At 46.2% G+C, this 26,809-nt stretch overlaps 1 protein-coding gene across 3 annotated transcripts in view; it reads right to left on the bottom strand.

Moving 5' to 3' along the window:
• The window catches only part of CARS1 (cysteinyl-tRNA synthetase 1), a 465,335-nt gene that overhangs the window by 332,321 nt on the left and 106,205 nt on the right, over positions 1–26,809 (bottom strand). For 2 of the 3 annotated variants that reach the window (XM_085644733.1, XM_085644734.1), the window contains one exon: positions 14,044–14,132. The exons of the other annotated variant lie outside the window; for it this stretch is intronic. In XM_085644733.1, coding sequence (XP_085500859.1) covers positions 14,044–14,132 — 89 coding nt within the window. The remainder of the gene's footprint in view (positions 1–14,043; positions 14,133–26,809) is intronic. 3 annotated transcript variants of the gene reach the window in all.

The raw sequence follows: 26,809 nt of genomic DNA, 5'->3' as shown, positions 1-26,809 counted from the left end.
GGCTGGGTGGAGCTGTGACCTCCTCCTGACAAGATGGGCTGGGCGGTGTACGCTCCAAATGCACAAACTTCAAAGGAGCATCCCCTGACTCAGGCACACGTAACCCGCACCTAGGTCTGCCCCTGCCATAGTCCTTGTAGAGTGGCATCAACCCCAGTAGGGTGAAAACCTGTTTTAAAACTGATTAGCAGGGGGGGGGGGGGGGGGGGGGTGTTCCTCATTTCCCTAGTCACACCTCACAAGTATGTCCAGAGTTCTAACCAGATTCTGCCATGTTAGAAAACGAATTAAAAGGATTATAAAAAAAGAATCAAAGACCGAACACAAAACAATATAAACATAGTCTGTGCTCTATGATTAAGCACAGAGGTGGGGGTTTGATGGGGAGGAACAGCCAGGAGTGAACCACTGCAGCTCTCTGTGGTTTATGTAAGTAGGAAGACCATAGTAAGGGTACCCTAAGGGCTTTGCGTACTAAGGGACAGGCCTACCTCCAAGCGTGTTTTAAGGTACACACCCCCTCATGCACACTGCGCTCACCCACTACAGACCCTCTGCAAATTCCTAAGATCATCAGGGATGGGAAGGGAGGCAGCTCCTTTTCCTTCCTGGCGGCCAAGGCTTGGAACACCTTACCGCCTTCCCTAGGAGGCCAGGCAACCTCTCTACTTTTAGACCATTGTGCATAGTTTTCCCCTTGATGTAACTGAGGGTACATTTGGTGCAATGCCAGCATCCTAAACCTTTCTCTTCGAATCCACTTGTTGGCCGTCCTTAGGTCGACAATGGGCCTGAACTCATTCTTCCCATGGATTGTTTCTGAGGTATCGATGGTGGAGGCGTGATGAATCTGAAAAAATATCCATTGCGAACAATATTCAGCACCCAATTGTCCTGCATGATTTTTACCACTCTGCCAGGTAATGTTGAATGCTTCCCCCTTACAGGAGCGGTTAATGGAAGAGGGGGAAGAAAGAACTCAGGGTTTCAACCCTGCTGGTGTTTTGCCTCCTTGCGCAGGTTTCTGTCCTGATCGTCCTCTGGCCTGCCGTTTCTGATAAGGCTGATAGGAGCGTTGGTACTGTTGTTGTGGACCGGACTGGCGGCCCTGATACCACAGAGGGGTTTGAACCCTCTGTGTAGGACACGGCATTGAAATGTTCTGAAAGATTTACACTGATCCTTCGGTCTTTCTAAGCCAACAGCTTTCAACGTCTCGATTCCGACTTCATCCTGGCCATTTCTTCGTCGGCATGCGTCCCGAAAAGGGTTGTCCCCGAGAACGAGAGATTCAGGATGCGCAGCTGTGATTCAGGTTTAAGAGACGTCACGCGCAGCCATGAGTGCCTTCAAAGGGCCATGCTGTGGCAATACTCGTGTGCAGCAAGAAGAGATGTGTCTCCTGCTGCACTTATGACATGATTCGAGACCATAAGACCTTCTGATAAGATCTCATTAAAGTCCTCTTGTTTGTCTCTAGGGAGGTAGTCCACAAACTGTTGGAGCGATTCCCACAGTGCCCATCATATCTGCCTAGCAAGGCTGTGACACTAGCTGCTTTCATGGTATTCGCTGCTGTGTTACAAACCTTCCTCCCTATAGAGTCTATTTTTCAGCTCTCTTTGTCCAGTGGCACTGGAGAGACGGGAGCCGTGGCATGTTACTTTTTCGCCGCCACCACAATGACAGAATCCAGAGATGGGTCTGGCCGCAGGAAAGCAGGGTCGTGCTCTGGAGGACGGTATTTCTTTTGCAGCGTGGATGGAGCGGACATAACTAAAGAAGGTGTCAGAAAAAGTTCCATAGCTGGCTCTAAGAGACCCAGCACAAAAGGTAACAAGGGGCGTGAAGCCGGTTTAAAAAAAAAAAATTAAAGAAGTTGTTGGGGTAGGAATGGACACTGGAATATTTAGTGTGGCAGCACCTTGCACAAAAACCTCTTGAAAGGTCGATATGTCATCCACTGGTGAAATACGCGGGGGAGAGGAGTCCAAGAGTGTTCAAGATGATCTCCCCGTGCTTGAAGAAGAGGTGTCCCTGGTAGGTCTCGAATTAGATCTTCCTTCATGAAGTGAGTAGAAGAGCGTCTTCTTCTGTGAGACCGATGTAGAGTACGTGCCCTAGATCTTGGTCGCGGTGTTGGAGGAGGTGGCGGAGGTGGAGGAAAAGGTGTTGGAGTTCTTGGTTCGACATCTGGTAGCTGAGGTGGAGGCTGCTGAGGAGGCAGTGGTGGCATCAGAAAGGGAAGTTCCCTAGACGGAGACTAGGTTCGGGAATACTCTGAATCCGATGCATATATTATGATTCTCTTTATGCAAGCCTCTTGAAGCCTTGAAGAGGCTGACAAAGTCCCTGAAGAAAATCCCTCCATCCCCCTCGATGTCGTCTAACGTGGACTTCCGATGCCGACCAGGGTGTCCTCATCTTCGGCTTTGTAATCGACGTCGAAGTTCTTCCTCCTGACCTGGAACGTCGACGTCTATTTAACCCTGAGCCCACAGCGAACAGGTCGGCGCTGTATCTCCTCTCGATGTCATCGTCCTCAAAGTCGACCGGGAGCTGTGCCGCTTTCCAGCCCTTCTGCTGGGGTGCCCCCCAGAGGCTGAAGACCGAGCCCTGGTAGAGGACTGACCCTCTCCTCGCTCAGAAGTCTCACCTTGAAGACTGGGCCTGCTGTTTTCACCTCTCCTCTGCTCCTTGGAGTCAAATCTTCTCTCTGTCACACAGAGTACGCTTTGAGGAAGTATTCCAGATGAGCCAAAAGTCAGGAACATGACTTGCAGGTAAGCATAATACACACACACTGTGAGGATCAGTCTTGGCCTTCTTTCTACCACATTTGGACACTTATCAAAAATAGATGGCATTTTTGACTGAAAACTGGAAATTCCGGTTAGAAAAAGACAGAAAAAGGTAGATAAAGGCCAAAGACGTAGAGTGAAGTAGCTATTTAGTAAATTCAGAAGTGAATTTTGTAGAAAAACACTAAATTGGTCGAGCTCAATGCTTCAGGGTCCTGTTAGAAGGAGCTGGACAAAAATAATTGAAGTCACCGCCACTAGTTGCGCATTATGGGATACTGGTGGTTTCTGTATTCTTAAAGGCACAGCTTCTATTTTCAAGCCATATAATGGGAACCTATGAGGCTATTCTGTCCTCTCTATCATGAGAGGAGTTTTGTGAAGGGGATTCTTCTGTGTGTTAAACACTACAAAATTGCACAAAATATAGTGTACTGGCACCTGATTTTCACTTCAAGATGAAGATGCGGCCAGTGTAGCCTATGCATTTAGGCTGCATTATTGTCTCTTTATCTCTTCTAGTGTCTTTGCAGGCCTTCCTGAAGAAAGGCAAATAATATCCACTTAAGAAGATAAATCTAAAAGAAGAGCTCTGGGGTCCCCGCACACGGTTGGGACTATTCAAGTGCTTATGACTATACATGGAAATCCCCTACGAGAGAAGTTGGTCGACAGGGTGGTAGACTCCACTCTGGCGCAAACTCGCCCAACAATGTTGGAGCATGGAACCCACATTACGCAGTTGGAAAAGGAGCTATCAGTGCTGCGGGAGAAGGTCAATCATGCGGAAGGCCATGCACGCCGGAATAACATTAGAGTGGTGGACCTACCGGAGAGAGCAGAAGGCCAATCAATGGAACTGTACCTTGAGGACTGGCTCCCAATGGTGGACCTGGAGGTGAAGTCCTCTAAATGGTTCATGGGGGAGTGGGTTCACAGGGTGCCTGGCAAGTTCCCAGGGCTGCTCCAAGGACCCTGGTGGCAAAATTCTGAACTACAGAGATAGAGACGAGATACTGCAAAGGGCTATGGTGCATGGCCCCTGGCAGGTGGAGGGTACCACAGTTAATATTTACTAGGACTATACAACGCAGGTGCAGAAACAGGGGGAGATGTTTAAGAGGCATCTCAAACACCTGGACATAAAATATGCAAGCTTTTTCCCCCCACCAGGCTCCTCATTACCTTGGACAGCGTAATGTTTGCCAGAACTGGGCAAAAGTTATTTGCCCAGTTCCGGTTCACATAATCAGTCTTTTGAAAGTGGTGAAGTACCGTGGGCATGGAAACATGCCATGCTGAAACAACTTTTAAAAAAACCTCTCACCAGGCCCCTTAATGCATGAAAGTTACAGACCAATTTCCCTGCTCTCAGTCACCAGTAAAATTTCAGAGAAATGTGTTAACAAAAACTTATCCTCATTACTGGAGGATCCAGGAATTCTCCATTACACACTAAATGATTTCAGAGCAGGCAACATCAACGAGACAGCTCTGTTAACAGTTACTGATGAACTCAAAGCAATTTTAGACAAAAATGGGTCAGCGCCACATTCGACATGGTGCCTCATTTGACACTCATCAGGAGACTGGGAGATGCTGACATAGCTGGCAATTCCCTTAAATGGTTAACCTAATTTCTAAAAAAACAGACGTTTTCAGGTTTGGGTGGAAGAATTTTGCTCGAATACGCTGGTTTTGGACCAGGGGGTGTCACAGGACTCATCTCTGCACTCCACCTTGTTTAATATTTATGTACAACCACTGGCAGACACTATAATGGGACATGGATTTCCAATGGTGTCGTATGCCGATGATACTCAGATATTCATTTTCCTAACACCTGAACACAACAGCTCTATCCACCTAGCTTAACACTTGCCTCAGAGGTGTCACAGATTGGATGCCCAGCAACAGCGTGAAACTTAATGGAGATAAGACTGAGGTTTTGGTGGTCGGTAACAATTCGGCCCAATTATTTAGGAGATTTACCCCACAAAAACTGAAATAAAGTCTGGACTTCTCGATCGACTGCCAACCCACCATGGAGGTCCAAGTTAAGAAATTAGCAGCTTGCTGCTTTGGCCTACTTAGGACCCTAAGGAAGGTTTAGAGTTGGCTACCTCAGGCCACTCGAGGAATAATCCAAGGCATAGTGCTTTCCCAACTTGACTATGGCAACTCAGTCCACCTAGGAAGCCCACTGTATGTGATCAAGCATCCAAAAATAGGTCAGAATGCTGCAGCATTTATTCTCCTAAAGATTCCCAAGCATCACTCTGTCTCTTCATCTTTGGCAGGGTTACATTGGTTGCCGGTTTTCAAGAGATTCAAATTTAAATCTCTCTGCCTAGCGCACCAAGCAATGTACAATAAAAGTTCTCCTTTAAATTAGCGTCTGCTAACTCCCTATAGTCCTAAAAGATCATTACGCTGTCAGAGACTATTCACTGTACCAAACATAAAGAAAGCTAGGAGTGGAGGGCGTTTGTTTGCCTATTTGGCACCAAGGCTCTGGAACTCGATGCCTTTATCTCGGAGAGTAACTATGGAAGAAACAAAATTTAGGAAACTACTTAAAACTCATCTCTTTGAATTATCGGCTTGCTTTAACCACCATGTGACGGACTGGACCTTCAGCGCTGAGAGGCCCACTGGGCAACCATGCGCTTCAAAAATCCATCGCATAGCAAAGCATAGCATAATATTCTTTTTGTCCATGCTGGCAGAGACATGAGAGTGGCTGGAGAAGCGAGGGTATTGGCCCGTAGACCCATCCCAATTGGATTGGCAGGAAGCTAAGCGCTACCTCATACCACGGAGGAGGGTGTCCTTGGGGTCATCCAGGGAACTGGAGGAATCTGAGCAGGCAAAAGTGGTGGTGGGGCTTCACTATCAATGGAGCAGTGACACGGGTACCAGGTGGGTGGTTCTTCAGGGCAGCGAGGAGGACTCTGGTGAGCAGACGTTTGGGGAGGGGAGGAGGAGGCGTTGCCACCCGTGGCAACACCAATGACTTTGGGTGATATCAATTGAGATTGGCCGGGACTCTTGGTGGCTCTGGGAACAGCAGTGGATGTTGACTCTTTCCCCCGCCGTGCCTATGTGCAGGTGGAGAATTGAGAGGTCAGAGCAGGCAAAGAGGATTGCTATGTCTCACAGATCCCGCCTCATTGGTGCGGTGTTCAGGACACGACAGTCAATGAGGCTAAAAACAGATGTTGTATTGGACTGCAGCATAGTAAATTATGGTGGGGTGGGGTGGGGTAGGAACTGAGGAAAAGTTCAACAGTTCATTTTGTTTTGTTCTTTTAGGGTACAGATGGAGAGCTCACTGAGCTTGAAGTGCGGCAGAATGAGGGGGCAGCATGCTCTGTCTCAGAGGGAATGAGTTTAGGTAATCCAACATTATTGACGTGGAAAGTCAGTGGCCTGGGCTATAGAGCAAAGCGTGGGTTGGTGGTGAAGGCGGTCACACAGTACTCAATGGGTGTAGTAATTCTACAAAAGACACAAATAAGGGAGAATTGTTCACCAGCTTTACAGCGAGGGAAATATAAGTTGGTGGGACATGCAGAATTCACTACAGGCTCCAGAGGGGGGCAATCTTGGTGAAGAAATCCCTACCGCTCGTGGTGACGAAGGAGTGGACATATGTCCTTGGCCAGTATATAGGGACTGGGAGTGTGAGAGGTTGGCGTTTATTAATGTGTACATCTCCCCTGGGCTTCTGACAAAAACGCTCAAACTACTGGGCTGTGTTATAGCAGACATCCCGCAGGAGACGACCTTCTTGGGGAGGTGACTTCAATATGATTATGGACCCTCCCAGTTGGACTGGACATACGTTCGGGAGATACAGCAAGGCCATGTGGGGAAAGTAGAAGGAATTGTCCGGGCGCTGGGTTCGGAGGATGTTTGGGGATCATTAAACAGGCAGGAGAAGGGGAATTCCTATTACTCTGGGGCCATAATACTTTTTCCTGACTCAATAATGTTTTTGCACCTACACTGATTCTCCCTAGATTGACAGAGGCAGCCTTTAAGACGAGAGGAATCTCAGATCATTCCTCACTGGAAATTACCTTCACCACCCCGCTACCGAGGGGGTTGGCCGAGTGACGGATGGCGGTCTGCTTTCCCCGCTGGGGTGTCCTGGCTCCCCAGGGTCACGTATTTCTATTTTGGAATACGGGGTCAGCGAGCAGCACAGACTCCCTGTGGGAGGCCTAGATGGTTGTGATAAGGGGTGAAATAATTGTGAGAGAAGTTGGGGATAAAAGGAAGATGGAGCAGGATTGTTTGGGAGCGGAGCAAGACATCCCACCTCTGGAGGATAGGCTAGCTCAAACCCCAATGGAGGAGATTAGCCAGAGGCTGGTGCGGAAACTGGAGGAGTATCAGTACCTCTACTGCCAATGAGGTGCAACAGGTATGCCTGGCTCTGCACTGGCGATTTATGAAGGGGGAATAAGGCAGGCAAACTGTTAGCCTGGCTGGTGGAGAGATCGCACATTGGCAGGCATGTGGGTGCGACAGAGCTTGAGGTGCAGGGTAGTGACAAAATAGCAGGGGTCATGGATAACCGTCTATGGGAATTCTACTCGGAGCGGCCTCCTCATCAGGGTTTAGAGCTGAGGAATTTTATCAGGGACTGCTCCTGTAGGAAACTGGAGCAAGGGAGGGCAAAGGAGCTTGCCAGGGGACAAACAAAAACAAAACACACTGACCTCTTCCGCCGACCAAGTCTCTCCTCCGCCTCTCGAGTCCCAGAACCAGGAAGCACCCAGGCTCCTCACAGCCACTCACAATGCTGCAATGCAGCGTTGCGATTGGTCTGAGCGCCGTGGATCGGAGCTCAGGCGGGAACTGGAGGTCTGGTCATGTTCCGCACCAGGCTGTGTAATGCAGCCTGATGCGGAACATGCAAATTGCGCACAACTCTTTGGCCAGACCAAGACGGCCGGCCAAGCAGTCATGGGCACTTGGAGTGTGCAAACCCCTCCTCTCCCTGTGCATCCAGCCCTGCCCTGCCCTAACCCAGACCCAAAAATGCAAAGAATAATATGATGATAACTACGTTATCCTCATTTTATTTTTCTTACTCACAGAGCAGTGGGGCTACGCTCCTCCGCCTTAGCGGAGGAGCCGCTCCTGACAGCATCCGAGGATAACCACAGTGATCCTCATCTAAAAACGGGGAAACCAGGGAAACGGATAGATGGGACCCCTACAGACCTATTTCCCGTCTTCCCGTTGATATGAAAATTTGGTTATGGGGGCGATTCTGGATCTGGTCCACCCGGACAAGTGTGGGTTTATGCCCCAGGCATCTACCAGGCTCAGTCTTCAGAGGCTTCAGAACAACGCTTCAATGGCAAGAGGGATGGAGGTACCACTGGCGGTGGTCTCCCTCAATGCCCAGAAGGTATTTGACTCAGTGAAGTGGCCTTATTTGTTAGAGGCTCTGGAAAAGATGGGATTTGGGCTGAATTTCTTGGTCTGGGCCCGCTTACTCTGCGTAACTCTTAGAGCGCGGCTTAAGGTAAATGGGGTCCTCTGGTCAGATTTCCTGAATGGGAGGGGTACGAGGCAGGGTAGCCCTTTGTCATCGATGCTGTTCGCATTGGTGTGGGAGTCGCTGGCCGAGTGGATGCTCAGATTGAGGGTTGGAGGCAGGATCCCCTCCTGGGATGATCACATCTCGCCTTTATGCGGACAACATACAACTATACCTGGCCGACTCTGATCAGACCCTGGGAAGGGTGGCCGAGATCTTTGCGATTTACAGGAAGTACTCTGGGGTGCAGATTAGTGGATTTTTTCCTGTGGTTACATGGAGGGGCGCAGCACAGTCTCACCATGCCACTCAGGATTGAATGGGGGCATTTTAAATATCTGGGTTCATGGATCCTCAGGGGTGAGGATTGCTATTATGTGGATATTATCACATTGCAGCTTCGGACACTGGACACAGATATTGGGCATTATGCATGCCTGCCGCTCTCCTTGATGGGTAGACTGGAGTTGTTTAAAATGGTGGCCCTCCCTTATTTTACATAAATACTTCAAACCAGCCCATTTGGCATACCCAAAGAGTTTTTTAAGGCAGTTGATGCACTGCTGAGAAAGTTGCTGTGGGGGGCTCGCAGAGGATATCGCTATCCACTCTTGAGTGTTCCCCATATGAGGGGGGTATTGCACTCCCTAATGTGCGGCGCTACTATGAGGCGGCGCAGGTCGGTCTGATTAATGAAGGAGCATATGCGCAGCTAGACAACCTAGCTTTTCCCCAGGTTCAGGAGACGCTGGGGGGGAAGGGTACTTGCATGTGCTATATGGTATGAGGATGTCCGCGGTTGAAACTCCCACAATGAGGACAGTTATGGCGGTTTGGCATAGGCTGAATAGGGAAATGGGTTGGCATTGGCGCCTCAAACAGAGGACTCCATAGTGGCTGGGTACACAGATGGGGGCGGTGTCGGGTCTTTGCAGCTTAAGTAAGTGGGATGAGATGGGTATCAGTATACTGGCTGATGTATGGGATGTGAATGGGGTGGCTCAATTTGATCATCTGAGGTTGGAATATGAGATATCACCCTCACAAGTGTTTAAGTACCTCCAATTGCACCATGCGCTAAGGGGGACGATCCCACATGATGCAGGAGTTATGGAGACCTCGCCCCTAAAGTATAGATTGCTGGATGGCCCAGTTCTCGTCAGGACGATCTCTCTTACCTATCAGACTCTGTTGAGGAACATGCAGGGGTACTTAGAACTCCTGAGGGTCCAGGGGCAGGTGGATGTGGGAGAGTTGGAAGACGAGGACTGGGGGATGTGCTGCTGAAATTCCCCAGGATGGTAGTGATTAAGGTGGGTTATGGATTGATACATTGCATATACTATACCAGGGTCCTCTTACATAAAATGGGTACAGTACCGGATGAGAAGTGTTTGTGAGATTGTGGACAGAGGTAAGTTTCTTCACACAATATGTGACTGTCAGAGTCTCCACAAGTACTGGGAAGGGGTGACACACAGATTAGAGAGTGCCACTGGCATTCAAGTAGAGCCAGGAGCGCAACTACCGTTGTTAGGGATATGGAACAGAACAGACGCTTCTTCCTACCAGCAGCTTCTATTCAACCTGGGTTTCCTTCTGGCTAAGAGAGAAGTGGCGCGTAAATGGGGTTCTCAGTGGTACCAGTGGTGAGAGATTTGGAATGTGAAATGGATATTTGCTACGCACAGGAAATAGTGATGTACAAGGGGAGAGGATGCCCCCCAAAACATTTACAACATTTGTAATGGCAGGGTGGGTGAGGCATAGAGCAGCCTGATGCAACAGACAAAATAGGGAGGAATGGGTGATCTGGCACTGGGCAATACTGGAAAAGGACAAAGGGCATGCGAACCTCAGCTAACTACGAAGGAAGGATGGCGACCGCCCCCAGGATGGGGGGCTGGGAGTGCAGAGTGCTAGATGGTGACCTCAGAGGATGAAGGGGGTGGAGGGGTTAATGTGATTTGTTGAATAAGGATGCTGTGAAGTTAGAAAAAGTAATAAAATACGTTATACATTTTTTTTTACTTTAAACACAGATTTGAAAAAAAAATTGAGTTTGTCTCCTCTTACATTTGAATTATTCATATCCTTTATTTAGTCTGATGGATCTGAAGAAACCAGTTTTGAATTAAAATGAAAATCTGGCAAAGAAAAAAAAGATATACCAGAGTTTTTCTACCGAATATCTATGGTACATCTCACAGAATTGTTATAGCCACATAAGTAGGGATCTACTATATAAAGCAGAGGTTTGGCATTTTTTCTACAAATTAATTTCCCTTGCTTGGAGACAGAGGTCTGGATATGAGTGCAGGTCCACTTAACTTCATGAACAAGCAACATACATGCACCTGTTATGATTGTGTTTTTCTGTATAGTGGTAGGACCCATATGTGTTTTTGCCTGGCAGCTCATCTACATAGAGCGGTATGAGGCTCAGCAAGCTGTCATGTTCAGTCAGTTTTCTTCCCTGTGGTAGGCTAAAAGGTCTTATACTTTTAAAATTCTGAATGTAATTACTATGGATCTCCTAGTTTCCTTTTTCTACTCTGTGGTCAGGCACATATTTACCACATAATTTGTTTTCAACAAAAATCTTTCCTAGACCAATTTCTCCTGAGATTGATCTATCCATCCACTCTGAGAAAGTTTTTTTTCCCCAACGAACTTCAAATTGTGCATTGTTTCTAGAGACTGCATACCTGGCTTTCTCACTTTGGTGCCACAATTAAATTTTCACCTCCCATGAACAATCCATGGTGTATATGCATAAGATTGCCTAGCTAGCCTACCTAGGCATAGGTCTTTGAAATGCTTTGCATTTGCTCACCTGGCTCCACAATTCACACAAGTCTGCTTTGCACTTGTTTTGACCCTAGTACGTAAGGCTACCATTCTAGGTTTGTTCCTAAATTCATGAGCCAAGAAATAACTGCATATATTGTATGTGTTCTATTGTTGTTGTTTTTTTTTGTGTGTTCATTGGCATTTCACAAAACATATACAAAATAAATACTACAATCAACTGAAAAACCAGCAGCCAGTTGTACCTTTCTATGTCTCACTAAGCATCACACAGTTATTACATTCCAGAATGCAGTGCTCCAACTAGTTTCTACTTGGCCACAAACAAACGATCTGGTGGGAACCATGAGTGATTATGTCCACGGGTATGTCTAGCGTTGTGCAGTTGCTATGACTCCCTACTTTCACACCTCCCCGTCTGCAGCAGGGATCATCTTCCAACACTCTCTACCCGGCTGTCCCCCTGTCGTTGCCCTCCACCGCCCGTCTCATTGGCCCAATTCAGGAAAGGTCCCCATATGTCCCTGGGTCTCAAGGTTGGGGGCATTAACTCCCAAAAAATGGATAATTGCACCTGTCCGTAAGTGATGTCATGCAACCACCCTTGTATGGAGGGAGGTTTTCGTCTTACCCAATGTATAGCCAGCCAGCGCTTCGCAAACAGCAAGAGCATGGCGTGTAGCTTACGTGTCTTGACTGGTGTGTCCTTTACATACCAAGAAACCCAGCATTGGAGAGGGAGCTGCGAGACTTTGAGCTTTGGGGGTATAATAACGAGTATGAGAGCTGTGCCTGAAGGAGAATCCGTTTGGCAGGAAAGAATTCATGCCTAGCCGCCTGCACCGCCGGCGTAAAATCCGGGTAAAAGGAGATCTGGTTCCCTTTGTGCGTTAATATCCCCTTTTCCCGTGCCAATCGTAGGATCAAGTTGCGGTCTTGGTAGTTCAGGATCTTGGCCAGTATGGGGCGAGGTGGAGCTCCCACTGGCGGTCTCGGGCCCAAAGCACGGTGCGCCCGCTCCACCGCGAATACTGTAGACAAGTGCGGATCGAACAGTTCATGTAGAAGTTCTGCAACAAAGGTTCCCATTTTCACAATTACTGTTGTCTCCGGTATGCCCGTGAGGCGCCTCCAAATCCTCATTCTTAGCGCCGATTACCCCCAGCACCTTGTCCATGTGAAGTAGCTGCTCCTTGGTCTCCACCTGAAACTCATGGAAGTCCGAGACCCTGTTTTCTAGAACATCAATCCGGGTTTCATGTGTCCCGACCTGGGATTTCGCAGCGTCCAGCTGCGTGGTGATCGTGCCTAACTTGGTATCGATATTCTTCAGGCTAATGCGCATCTCCAGCATCAGGGTTCGAAGGTCTTCCCCACGATCCTCCATTGGTGTTTCCGCAGCTTTGTCGGTCCCAGCCTCAGATTCCGGCTCAGTCGATTTCGTGTTCCGCCGTTGGTCGAAGCTGATCTTTGGCTGCTTCGCGTCCTGCTTCCCCATGACTCGGTAGAACACCAAAAGCCTCCGGCCGCGATGTCGCAAAGCCCTGTGTGGTAGTTAGTGAGCTGAACGTATTTTGTCTGGATCTGCCACCTCGCCTCTGAGCCCGAGGCTCCTGCCAGCTACGGGCCCACGTTGGCTGGAACCCCACCTTCTGTTGCGGCAGCTATTCTGGGGAAAAACCCCTCCTCCTAATAAGCATCCGGGAGTCAGGTAGCACGTTTAAGGGTCAACTCTACCGCAGGGAGATACACAAGTCCTCCAGCCCACATTACCAGCTGGGGCGACTACAGTGGCCCTGCACAGCACCCTCCTGGTCCCTTCAATGCCCCACCAGTGTCTAAGTGCCACTCAACACCCTTTCAGAGTGCCTCCACCCGGATCTGCGGCGCTTTCAAGTACAATGAAAATGGCACCTCCTGTCCGTAGTGCTTTCAGAGTGAACGCGCTGTGGTTTGCAAGTCGGCCTCGTCTCCCGGCCAGTCCTGCCAGCCTTAGCAGGTGTAAATGCGGCTCTCCCCTAGTGCTCCAGAGGTCTCAGCGCCCCTCCACTGTGCGCGGCTCCCCGCCAATAGTTGATCTTGCCGCGCTCTACGGGCCCGGTGGTGGCACCGGCCCGCTTCTCTCCCAGACGCGGCACCTTAAGGGACTTGCCATCAGTTCCGCTGCACAGCACGGTGGCTACCCTGTCTCACCGCAGACATAGTCAGCGCCGATAGCGCGCGACAGGACCAGCAATGCTCACGCTCAATCGCGCCGTACTGTGACTGGGTTTTCGGCAGGCCGCGGGCTCGATTTTCAGGACTTCCTGCTATCGAGATCGCAGTAGCAGTGCGCGGCCTCCGGCTCTCCTCGTCGCGGTCAGAATCTCCCCTCAGGCTAGGAATACAGGGACGCGGATCATATCTGGCGATTCACCACTTGCTGGTCACAGCACGGCTATGTCTTGCTGATATGGAGGATTTCTACAGGATCACGTCTTGGCCGGCGGAGCTCACTCACAGAGCGGCCATTTCGCTGCTCAGCAGGCCTCGCCCCATGTTCTATTGTTTGTTAATCCACCACCTGGTAAGTAGCCAGAGTCGAGGTATCAAATGTCTTCAGACTTGGAAAGTATTTCTTTTGTGAAGCTACTTTTATGAATATTTAGATTTCAAGTGACTTTTGTGTCTAATTAACAATCGATGAGAATATACTTTGTCACAACAGTAAGTCCAGGGGTCACAGACAATACCATTTTTGTCTTGACAAATGTGATGTGAGGGAGTAGATTCTATTGTATTTTGAGTCTTTTTTCATGGGTGCAATCTGCCAACTGCTGTATCGATACACTGCCTTTGCCAAAGCACAAAATGAGACACAAAATACAATACCTTGCATGTCCCATGTGGGAGGCGTCATACACGGTTGGTCCACAGCAATACCACAGCACTTTTTTCCCATTCTGTGGCACGAACACTTCCTTTATTATAAATAAATAAATAAAAATTAAAAGGGATGTCAAATTAGACATATAAAAAACTCAGGCAGCCGGCATGAGAAAGAAAGACGCGTTCGAAGCCCCTTGTGTTTTACAATAAGACTTTTTGCAAAACATTAGCATAGAACAGAAAATCCTATATCAATCTACCAGGAAAATAGAATAAAACATAACTCTCGTACCTGCAAATTAGACTTTCAATACTATTTTTCTGTAGTAACCATACGCTTAGACGTTTTAATATTTCTTACAAATGTACTGCAACATTACTAAGTATTGCCTCAAACATAAAATACAACAAATATATTATTCTAAACACCTTGTCAAATGCATCATACAATTTTTCAAGTCAGTCATGTTGTATATACATTAATCTCCATTTTACTAAATACTGGCATCAATGACATCACTATGACCCTACAATATCATCTTAGCACGGACATTACTGATGCTAGCACTGATGACCCCGGTGGTTATAACGCGCTATATAAGTTAAATAAATAAATAAATAAATAAATAAATGTCATCAATATGAATACAGTATGTTTTTGATAAACATTATAATTTAATTACGTTCTGTTATCAAGTACTGTTGTTTATAACTATAATCATTATGAGATCAAGAACAGCCCACTTGCTAGCGAGTTATGGATTCCATGATGGGTTTGTGACTTATGTTTATACAGGGACCATAACTGGAAAATTTCAGGGAGTTTTAGATTTTGATTTGGAATCACAGCGTCACTGTACCTGTTTTTTTTTCAGTGAATATCTTAGGATTTATTTAATGTGAATGTTCATGTCCGCAATAGTTGCACCATGCTTTGTAGAACTGACGTTTTTTTTCAGTGAAAAAGGTCTAGTCATTTGCAGTTAGCTGGGCCTTATTGGAGATAAGAGGAGTCCTCCTTTTTTATTTCTGGAGCAGCCAGAAAGGAGGGCAGGCACCTGGTCCTTAGAGATCTGTCCAGTACCAAGGTGCCAGACAAAGTCAGGAGTCAAAAGTCTCATTGCTTCCCGCTGGCCTTTCTTCTTAAAGAGTCTTCTTCCCAAGTCTGTGAACGTTCTGAAGAGATGGCAGTGAGGTGTCAATCTTATCCTGTGCACTAGCCAGAGAGTGGAGAATTTTCCCTTCCCAATCCTTTCTACTTTTGCGCCTTGTGCCCATCTCTTTTTCCAGCACTTTCTCTTTGCCTCACTGTATGAATTGACAAAATGCCTACATCTAAGATGGCTGACCCCCTATTCCATCAGGAGGATCTCTGGGTCCCTGACCCCATTTCCCTATTTATATGAGGTTTTCTCCTTTCTAGCAAGTTACAAACTGGTTCTCCCTCCTGAGGTTTATGTGAATTAATGCGAGCAGCCCAATTTGGCATCTTCATGTCAAAAGGGATAGTGTCAAGACTCTCTTTTTTCTGACATCGGTCTCAGTTTCCTCACAGATAATCCCTGCTAGGTTTTCAGTTGTTGACACCTCCCGCTGCCTTCCTGGGTCCAGAGAGAGGTCTATAGTCCTATGGCAGGCTTGTATATTCGAATCACGCCTCTGGAGGCGTGAAGAGTGGCAGTACTGGTTTAAATAAATTCTGGTGACTACAACACAAAGTACATTTTTAAAGTTACTTTTGCACTAAAGTTATCAGAAATCTTATTTCACCATAAAATTAAAATTTAAAAACTAACTGGAAGATAACTTTTGTTTCATGCTCCTAGCATTTTCCTTAGGAGAAATACAAAATAAGGACTTCATTAAATCCCAGCTTGTTGCTGGAGTACGCATACTAAATTTCTAAAACAACTATTAGGGCTTCAGTCACTTGAGGGCACTTATTTGAACTATGTAGTGTCCACACACACATACACATGAATATAAGGCACCCTGCTCTGTGGGCTTACAAAGCATGCTTTAGGGGTCACTTATTGAAACTCACATAAAGAACTCTATAAAATAGTAAAAGAGTTCTCCAACCCTCTCTCCTGTCAACCTGTTGCAAACGCTTCTCGGAATTGGGTCGACACTCTGTCATCTTTCTTTTATAACAAAATAAATGATATCTACAAATCATTCACCGACTCCACCACTTTGTCCTTCTCTCCTGATCCTCCCATCAATACAGCCCTGCCTGTTCTCACCACTACCCTAAATCATTTTCTCCCATTTTCAAATGACGAAGTCACTCTGACTATGAACAGAATCAAGTCCGGCTCCCCTATTGACCCAGCCTCCTCTCCAATCCTTTCCAAAATTGCGCCAATTTTGATCCCACACTTAACAAAAATTTTCAATCTTTCACTCTCCCACTCAACAGTTCCTGTTCATTGGAAAGAAGCCATCATCAGACCGATTCTGAAGAAACCCTCTGCTGACCCTGCCCTACCCATAAACTACAGGCCTATCTCCCTTCTCCCGATGTTCGGCAAGATCATCGAGTCCCTCATCAACGCCCAACTCATTAACCACCTTGAATCGAACAAACTGCTAGACCCCTCCCAGTCAGGATTTAGGGCGTTCCATAGCACCGAAACAGCCCTACTTGAAACGGTCGACAACATCAGGCTTGCTTTGGATTCCAAGCAATCAGCCATCCTGATATTGCTAGATCTATCCGCAGCCTTCGACACCGTCTCACACAGCATTCTGATAGAACGGCTGGCAGAGGCTGGTGTCGAGGGCTCTGCTTTGGCTTGGATCAAAAGCTACCTGACCGGTCGGAGCTCTAAGGTCCAGATTGGCAAATTCTCATCAGCCAGTCGACAAAGGCGTACCTCAGGGTTCGATCCTGAGTCCTACACTCTTTAATTTGTACGTCTCCCCCCTTGCTAGACTAATTAAAGCCCATGGATTTGATACTGTGTCCTATGCCGACGACACTCAAATCCTTATCACCTTGGGTCCCAGCTCCACTCACATCAAACCAAGGTTCCAACAATGTATGCTAGCAATCAAAAACTGGATGTCAGACAACTACCTTTTGCTCAACGCTGCTAAGTCGGAGATTGTGCTTTTTGGAAACGCTCACAAGCACTGGTCAGACGAATGGTGGCCAGCACAGTTGGGTGCCTGTCCTTCCCCTAAGTCAGCTGCTCGCAACTTGGGGATACTACTTGACAACAAACTAACCTTGGCTGATCACATCAAAAATATTTCTCACACCAGCTTCGGACTCCTACGCAGCCTAAAGAAGATCTTTAAGTGGATCCCTCTAGCCTCGCGTCTACCTCTAATTCAGGGACTAATTATTAGTCGCCTAGACTACGGCAATGCTCTTTTCGCCTCTATCAGCGAAACTCTCCTGAGCAAGCTCCAGGTCCTTCAGAATACTGTAGCTAGACTGGCCCTGGACCTACCTGCCCGCTCCCCTTCTGCCCCCTGTCTAAAAGCGCTTCACTGGCTTCCCATAAAAAAGCGTATCAAGTTTAAAATTTGCTGTCTGGTTCATAAATCCCTAAATGGCAAAGGCCCAGTCTATCTAGCAAATAAACTTATTGACTATCATCCAACGAGAACTCTGAGATCCTCTAGCTCGCACCTCTTAAGGGTGCCAAAAGTACGTACTGTCAAAAATGGGGACAGGTCCTTCTCTAAAATTGCACCTGAAAGCTGGAATGCTCTCCCCCTTCACCTAAGACTGGAACCCAGCCATCAGAAATTTCGTAAACTCCTAAAAACATGGCTTTTCTAAATTCTGCTTATCTTACATCTTACATCTGAGAGTCTGCTGGCGCTATGAGACCTTCGGGTGATATATGCGCCTTACAAATTCCAATACATAGACATAGACATAATAGGCTTTCTTACATGGTAGAGATACATATCCTCTCATGAATCACTGCAGTGCTTTCAAACTGCAGTCCAGCTACCGCACAGAGGTTCTCCTACCAGCCATATATTTTGGTCATATATGTAGGTGGTGAAGGTGCGCATCACATCATGACATTTAACTTCCATACCTTTGGTGCAATTACATTTAACAAACGACAATGGCTCATTGTAGACATTCAAAATATCATTACTTAATACCTTAGTAGATGCAGTCGCTATCCACAGAGGATAAATAAATCAAAAGTTGTATGCAATTTAAACATCTGATGCCCTGGTTTAAAAGTTCAGAACCTAACCACATCTAATTGGAATCAATGCAATTTATTTGCAAATTCTCACAAATAAAATCCACAGAATTGTGTGCCATAAAATGCTCACAAACGTAAAAGGGTGCCAATGTGAATTAGGAGAGGGAAGTGCATAAGAATAAAAGACGTATGGAGGGCGTGGTTTGCGCGCAGCCAAGTGGCCGCTCGCTTTTGAGCTCCGGCGTTTCCCGGTGAAGTCACCCGGGTTTCCTGTGTTTCGGAGCTCCTGTAAGCCGGCTCCCGCTCTGGAAATCGGCCGCGGAATGTAGCGAGGTTGCGGAGGAGGAGTGGCGGCGCTATTGACTGCCTTATTCACCACTTTTTGGCCATAGTCTCATTCTCCTCAGCTGCGACGCTTAAAATGGCGGCGGCGCGAGGAACACAGAAACGCTAGTATCGGCACTTCCCTGCTTTTCAGTTGCGGTGGGGAGGATGTGAAAGGCACGTCGCCTGGTAAATGTAGGGAACGTTTTCTTCTATGGACACACTGCTTCAATCTATATGGACCACTTATAAATACAGGTATTCTCTTTGTTTGCACTATATGCTCTGCATGTGCAATGGGTCTGAGGAATCTACCCCTTACTGTTTGATTGCGTGAGGCACTGCCTCCACTGAGGAAATTTCTAAGCCGTAAATGAGGAGCGGAATAGGGGAAGAACGAGAGAAAAGGTGGCTTTACCTGCAATGACTTTGCCCAACGACTTATGAACATTTTTCTTCATTATATGGCATTTTTTTGTATTCAGTTGGACAACTTCCTGAGCGAGTATTGTGTCTGTATGGATTCAATTTCACAAAATACTGCTTGGAGGACGAGTTGTTATAATTCCCTTGTGTGGTGTGGGTGCGCGGTGGCGTTACGGGATGGCTGCTTCGTGTGGAGCCCTGCTTGGTTGAACCTGCTCGTCATGAGGAATTTAGTTTGAGCAAAGTAAGGCTAGTAGGGCGGATATATTCCGGCGCTTCGTCATGGTCACTCTGGTGCTGCTGGTGTAAGTGATTCCTTCGCTCAGCTCCCTATAATATTTTGCTGCCTCCCTGAGGTATGTTTTAAGTGCTTCTCATTTCAACGTTACCCACTGCGGTGCTGGGTCGGAGCTTGTTTCTATTTTTGCGCCTAACTTATTTTTACCATTTTTGAAGCACCATCGCTGTTTTGCTCGCTGCCTCTGCTTGGCATCTTTTATTGCCACCTGCTACAATACCTCCAAGATGGATATCGCGCACTCAACTAAGTCTCATGCAGGCACCTCAGGAGGTCGTAAAGATTCTAATGCCTCTTCTGTTAAGCGGTCCAAAAAGGACCCTCCTTCCCCAGATAAATCTCCGCTGCCTCTCACTCTTGAGGACATCATGGAGGAACTGCGTCTTATCCGTCCCTTTATGACTGACACTGTTGCTACACTCCAGAGGCTAGATGACAAATGGTCTGGTCTAGACACACGACTTTCTGACGTAGAACAGAGGATTAGTGATGCTCAAGATGTGGTCGCCAGAGTTGACACACTCTCGAAGGAAGTCAGTCAGCTTAAAAAGGTTACGGAGGATTTAGAAAATCGCAATAGGCGCAATAATATTCGCCTTTATGGTATTCCGGAAGATTCTGAAGGGCCGGACATGATTCATTTCTTGAAAACTCAAGTGCTTCAAATTGTTGGTCTCCCGAAATCCTCAGACTTCAACATACAACGTGCCCATCGTTTGGGGCCAAGAAATACATCTTCTACTTCTAAACCTCGAGGAATCATTGCCTATTTCCTTCTATACTCCGACCTCATGACGCTTCTCCAAGCCGCTAAACAACATAAGCAAATGTTTTGGTCTGGTCATAAGGTCTTTTTCGTTCAGGATGTTTCCAAACCTACTGCTTCTCGTCGGAAGGACTTTTTGGACCTTCGTCCTGCATTGAGATCCATGAACGCACATTATGGTCTAATCCATCCCTGCTTTTTTAAAGTGACTTATAAGGACAGAACATACAGTTTTGAAGATCCTGCAGATCTGAAGAAATTCATTCACACTCACAAAGGAGAACTTCTGGATTTGAGCAAACCTTAACTGTTTTGCTATTGTCTGAGCATTATGTCCTGCTCTAATTCTATTTTAAATGTATTATTTTGCGTTTATGTTTCTGTTGCTTATTCCATCTTTGTCTTGCAGGTCTTCCCTTTCGGTTCTGTTGCTAAGGACACCATGTATATTGCTCTGTTGTCTATAGTGTGCGTTCCATCTCGTTGCTGTTTTCCCCCTTTGACGTCTGGTAAGTCTCTTCATTTGTTCCATTTGGTTGCCTTTCGTTATGCATTTCACTCCACAGCTTGTCTTCCTCTCTTTTATAGTGGCCCGCTCTTTGTAGCCGTCTCCTCTTAGTGCGGCTGTCTTGTTCTTCGTTGCTCCCCCCTCACTTTAATATTTTTTGTTTGGTTGTCCTTCTTGGCTAAAGCCCCTTGGCTTTTTGCCATCCTTCCTTTGCTACTTTCTGGGGGACTCTGTTTCCCCCTATTTTCTTTTCTATTTTTTCCTCCTCCCTTTCCATCTCCTTTCCCTTTTTCCTCCCTTAGTTTTTCCTCCCTTTCCTTTTCCTCTTTTTTCTCTCTACTTTTTTGGCAACATTTACAACATCCACTTTACCCTATATTTTCTTCTCTTTTACTGCTGCTTATGGTACTCCATTGCTCTCTTTCTCCATTTCGGTCACTATTTCTGTGGTGGGCATATGCTTTAGCTCGCTCGCAGGTGGTTTTTCTATGTCATTCATATCGTTCTAATATTCCTTTTTTCTCTATTTTTCCACTCTGTTTTAAATTCTCTATGTTCTTCGGCTTATACTTACCGTTCTTCCAGGAATGAGCGGTCTTCGTGTTATTTCTTGGAATGTCAAAGGTATTCGAAATCCCGTTAAAAAACAGCGGGTTTTATCTCATTTCGCAAGGTTGAAATGTCATGTTGCGTTGTTGCAGGAAACTCATCTTAATTCACAAGATTTGTCTTATATATGTAAGCAATGGGTCGGAGAGGCCTTCTGTTCTCCGGCAGTAAACAACAAGAATGGTGTAATTATTCTTTTTCACAAATCGCTGTCTGTTCAGCTACAGAACAAGTTTCATGATAATTGTGGTAGATGGTTGTTTTTAGATGTTATAGTTAATGATACAAAAATCTCCTTTTGTAATGTTTATGGCCCTAATGGTGTAGATTTAACCTTTTGGAATGATTTTTCCATGCTTCTTTTTTCTCACGCGGCTGATGATTTAGTTGTTGGTGGTGATTGCAATCAGCTTATGGATCCCTTTCTGGATCGTAAATCGCTCACCAGGTACATACCTAATAAGATGCAAAAGTCCTTTTTCAAAGCCATTTCTTCCAGAGGCCTTATAGATTCATGGAGACTTTCCCATCCTGATACTTTAGAATTTTCCTTTTTCTCCCCAGCTCATGCATCACATTCCCGTATTGATTATATTTTTCTTACTCAACACGCCCTCCAATTTATGACTAACTCAGAAATTGGCACTATTTTAATATCCGACCACGCCCCTGTCATCATTGACATGGATTTTCCCTCACCTACGCATTCCTCCAGGCGCTGGCGCTTTAACAATTTGTTACTTCTAGATTCCCAGTTTACTGAACAATTTAAGCTTTTTGCCGTGGATTTTTCCACAAACAAGCTTCATTCCACTTCTCAGTTTCATTCTATTTGGGATGCTTTTAAGGCTACCGCCAGAGGATTGGTTATTGACTTCACATCTCAAAAAAAGAAAAAAGCCTTGTCAGTGTCTGCTAAACTTCTTCAACAAATTAAAGATCTAGAGCATCTTTATTTCACTAAAAATACCTCAGAAACACTTTCCTCGCTCATTAACGCTAAAATGCAATATAATAAACACTCATGGGTCTCTGCTTGTAATAACCTTCTTAATTTTCATGCCAAAATGTATGGGGGTCGCAACAAAGCTGGCAAATCTCTTGCTAACTATCTCAAAATTAAACAAGCATTTACAATGCAATGGTCTCATGACATTATTTTTGCTTATGTTTTTTTTTCTTTCAAACATTTAAAGAAACGGCATTGTCATGAGCAATGCCAATAGCTCTAACTTTAACAATGCTGAGACCGTTGCATTGTAAATGCTTTTTTTTTTAACATGCGCAGAAGCTTACGGATCCCTAGTTGCCTGAATTACCGGCCCACTTGCGGATGCCGCTGCCCTCGGTGCGCGCTCTGACGAATCACTCTGTGCAGAACATAAAACAGCTTTCGGAAAGGGGACTCCACCGCCTTACCAAGAGTTTCTGCATTGTAGGCGCAGTTAAATTGCTTCTTACCGATAACTAGGTATAGGGAGCTAGGGACAAATTCACGTTGTGTACATATTAATGCCATCTGGTGGTTGTCCGAGTAATAGAACTCCAGGTCGATGAAACACGTTTCTTTTGCCGCTTGAATCTAGCTTATATTTAAATATTCTACACAGAAAACCGACCTTTAACCTCGGACTGTTGCCGTGGGGAGAGCGGAATAGACAAAAGATATATGGATGTGCTTTATAGGATTTCATTATTGTGGCTGAAAAGTTGAGAGTTAATTAATAGGCGCGGCCTGTGTCAAGGGCTTTGGAAGGTACTCATCTATTTGCAGAGCTCATGCTTTGAGTGGAATGTCGCAGCTGGAAAAGGCAGCGCATGTGGACTTGCAGTAATCCTAAACAGGGCAAAGATCCTGCTTCTTGGTTGGAGTTGAGAGGCAGGGAAACAAGCCGGGTGTGCACTGGATTATGGATAACCACGATAAAATGGTACGTGGGAGTACACCCAGACGCCGGAGAAGACAATCTCGCAGGTATTGGCTTTATTGAGGCAGCCATGACCCGATCAGTCGCAGCTACTCAACTACACACTGGTTACAGGAATACATGACTGGTGTACGCCGCCCACCCAGAGGATATAAAATAGTAGCCTACAGCCACGTTGTGGTTTCTGCGAGCCCAGGGCCGCAAAGATTACACAACCAACAGTCTTGTGCTCAGGGCTTTAAATGGGTCGGGTCCTGTCTGTGCTCCGCACCATCCGTTCTAAAAGGGAGGTGCTAGGACGGGTCCTCATCCTGCTCTCCGTTTTTGCCCTCACCCTCAGGGTGAGAAAAAATAACGATTAACCCTGCAGCAGTACCATCCTTCACTGCCTTTGATGTAACTTCAAAGAGACTCACTATAGTTATTTCAGTCTCATGTCACAACAGAAGCATTTTTAATGTGATACACAACAATGCCATAGTTGTTGCTTATTTCTCTTAGGCAACTAACACCCATTGGCAAAGCCAATAGTCATGGCTCGTTGTAGATGTAAAGTTACTTGCTGTATTATATATCGGGGTGCAATGACAAACAGCAACATACCAGTCAGGCGGCACACTATGTTAAGCTTAGGTGTTTTTCAGCCACCTCCTTAATTACATAGGTCACGCTCTTTCAGAGGAACACCCTCAGATTTTTCATCCCAGTTAAAGCGCCACTTGTACCAAGGCCCTTCGTATAAAGTAGCATATATCTCCTGTCCCTTATAATCACGTGCATAAAGTCACCGGCAAATATGTACACTATGGTAAAACTAAGGCCCTGCACAGCAGTGCCAGGTCCTAACCCTTTAGAGAAATAGGTAAGATTATATTTCAATAGCCATCCACTCCGCTAGTCAAGGTGACCCAATACCAATTGTCAAAGTATGACTGCACCAGTGATTCAAGCTCACATTAGTTGCCAAGATGTCGTCCCACACGGCATCCCCGCAAAGCAAGGTAGCCATCTAGTGTCCTACCGTTTCATTTCATCACAAAACTCTACGCATGCAGTTGTAAACACTAACCGTGGCTGGTACTATGTGGATGTACCAGGGTTTGTCAAAGTAAACCTTTCCTTCGTTTAGTGATAATAACTGTCAACTACTGGGACACATCCAATTTCATAATGTTTAAGTTTTCCCAGCTAGTAACGCTATCAACCACCCAGCCCCTCGATGCCAATTAAATTGGTTGAGCCCCTCCACCACAAGAAAAGGTTGTACTTTGACTGATGAAGAATAGGAGTTGTGGTAGTGATTATTATTAAGGAATGCAATTGAAGGGCGGCCTTATTTCAAAGGGGCCTTTCGTTTTGTAAAGCAAGCATGATGTATTGAAAACAAACTAGGGTTCCCAAACTATTTTTTTTTTAAACGGTCTAATACAGTGATAAGCAGAGCCGCATTAAATTTATTCCCGGGCAATTGGCATTTCAGGAGAGCACCCAAGGGCGATTTCAAAGACCTAAATAATTTTGTCTAGCGTAGCGACCCCCCTCCCGAAATGATGTAAACGAAAAGCACTTTTCGATCGATAGCACGGAAACACGTACTGAAAAAAAAGCGGCTTGCCTTTGACCGGCCGTTTAGTTAAAAGACAAATTAAACAAAATCGCTGCCCTAGTCCTCATCATACGCAGCGATTGCCATGGTTGGGACAGACGAAAGCAAGGTCTCCCATTCAAACTGAATGGCGAGCACATGCATCAGCCATCTTGTGTAAATACGACTGTCAATAGGGGCACCGCTTGCGTTACCATCCCTGCATCCTCGAACCCTGTGCACGGACAGCTGCCATCTTGTACATTACCTTCACAGACGCACTTGATACAGCGCAGAAAAACGCTGCATGGCGACTGAACGTTAAACGTGAAAGGCACATGGTTGTTTTAGTAGCATCGTTTTCACCGCCCAAAGCATGGACCGGTTTAGACCAGATTGTGGAATGGTTCCTGTAACAAGGAAGCTGCAGGACCAGACATCAAAACCGAAAATATGCGAGGGTCCTGGAGACCGTGCACTATTCTCACCCGCTACGCATCACACATCGAGGTATGGTTGGGTGAAAACATGTGCATGGTCTAAACAGCATCCGATGAACATACACTAAGCAAAATAAGTAGCCATCACTTACTACAGACAGACAAAGCTAACGAAGGTCCCCTCCATCCATGTGTGCGGGGTACCCCGGAACAGCGCCGATTCGACGTGCAGACCAGACCATGCCTTCTAAGCAAGTTCAAGCTACCAGTAATGAACAGGCACAGGGAGGCGGGGCTCACCATAGAGGAAGAGTCCTCCAGCGGCTAGAGGGTGTCAGCCTCTTAAAGAGACACGCAGCACGCAGACCCGAGGCCATTGTGACTTCTGCCTCCAGCCTCATTAATTAATTAATAAGTGCGCTTAGGAACATTCTATTCAAGACGCAGCCGCTTCTTGTATCCAATTCGTATGCAAGCCTTTAAACATCTACGACGAGGGCACCGGAAGACACCACCGCCTTTCTCCGAGGCAGAGCAGAAATGCCTCGGAGAAAGGCAGCGTCGTTTTCGGATTCGGGGGCGTGTTTTGCTGTTGTCTCCTCCTTGAGACTTCTTGCAAAAAACACGCCCCCCGATCCGAAAAGGACGGGGCCTGTTTGGAATGACTGACCTCTTCTCCAATGGCTGGCCAGCATTCAAGAGGCCAGCCAATGGAGAACAGGGGAGAAGAGGGGCGGGTTCAAGCCCCTCTTCTCCAAGTAATTAAATCTCGGAGCGAGACTGCGTATGCGCAGCCGAGACCTAAAAACAAAAATCCAAAATAACAAGCATCATCGACTCGAATGGGAACCATCAATACGCGGATGATAAAATCCTTGACTGTTTTGTCCAATTTTATTCGTCACTTTATACTCCAGAATTTGTCCCTTCTCAGGATCAGATTGACTCTTTTTTTCAGTCTCTCCCCAGGTCCCCGGGCAGCTCCACTGACCTTTCCACTCTTGATGTCCGTTTCTTAGAACGCGAAATACTTAACGCTATTACTCTTCTTCCCAGGGATAAGTCACCTGGCCCCAATGGATTTACGGTTTGTTTTTATTTGTACTTTAAGGACATTCTATTGCCACATTTATTATCTCTGTATACCCATTTTCTTGCTCAAGGGGAATCCAAAGGTTCTTTTACACAGGCAATGTTATGTTTGTTCCCTAAAAAAGATAAAGATCCCTCTTGCTGTAAAAATTATCGACCCATCTCTTTAATCAACACTGACTGTAAAATGTATGCTAAAATTCTGGCCTCCCGTATTAATAAAATCATTCCTAACCTTACTAACATTTATCAATCTGGCTTTGTTAAAGGAAGGTCCATTACTGATAATTCGAGAACTTTCCTCAACATCATTCACCTTGCCTCAAAGATGGACTCCCCAATTGCCGCTATTACACTGGATGCTGAGAAAGCTTTTGACAGAGTTTGCTGGGACTTCATGTTTGGTGCTCTAAGGTGGCATGGCTTTAGTCCCACTATTATTCGATATATTCAATTATTATATTCTGCTCCTTCTACTTCTATTTGGGTTAATGGTTCTCAATCCCGGTATTTCTCTCTGCATAGAGGCACCAGGCAGGGCTGTCCTCTATCTCCTCTTCTTTTTATTCTTGCATTAGAACCCTTTTTGGAGAAAAAAAATTGATGTTC

Source organism: Triturus cristatus, chromosome 3_1, assembly GCF_964204655.1.
Source record: "Triturus cristatus chromosome 3_1, aTriCri1.1, whole genome shotgun sequence".
NCBI lineage: Eukaryota > Metazoa > Chordata > Amphibia > Caudata > Salamandridae > Triturus > Triturus cristatus.
The sequence above is the reverse complement of the archived record's forward strand: the minus strand, read 5'-3'. Positions and strand labels throughout refer to the sequence as shown.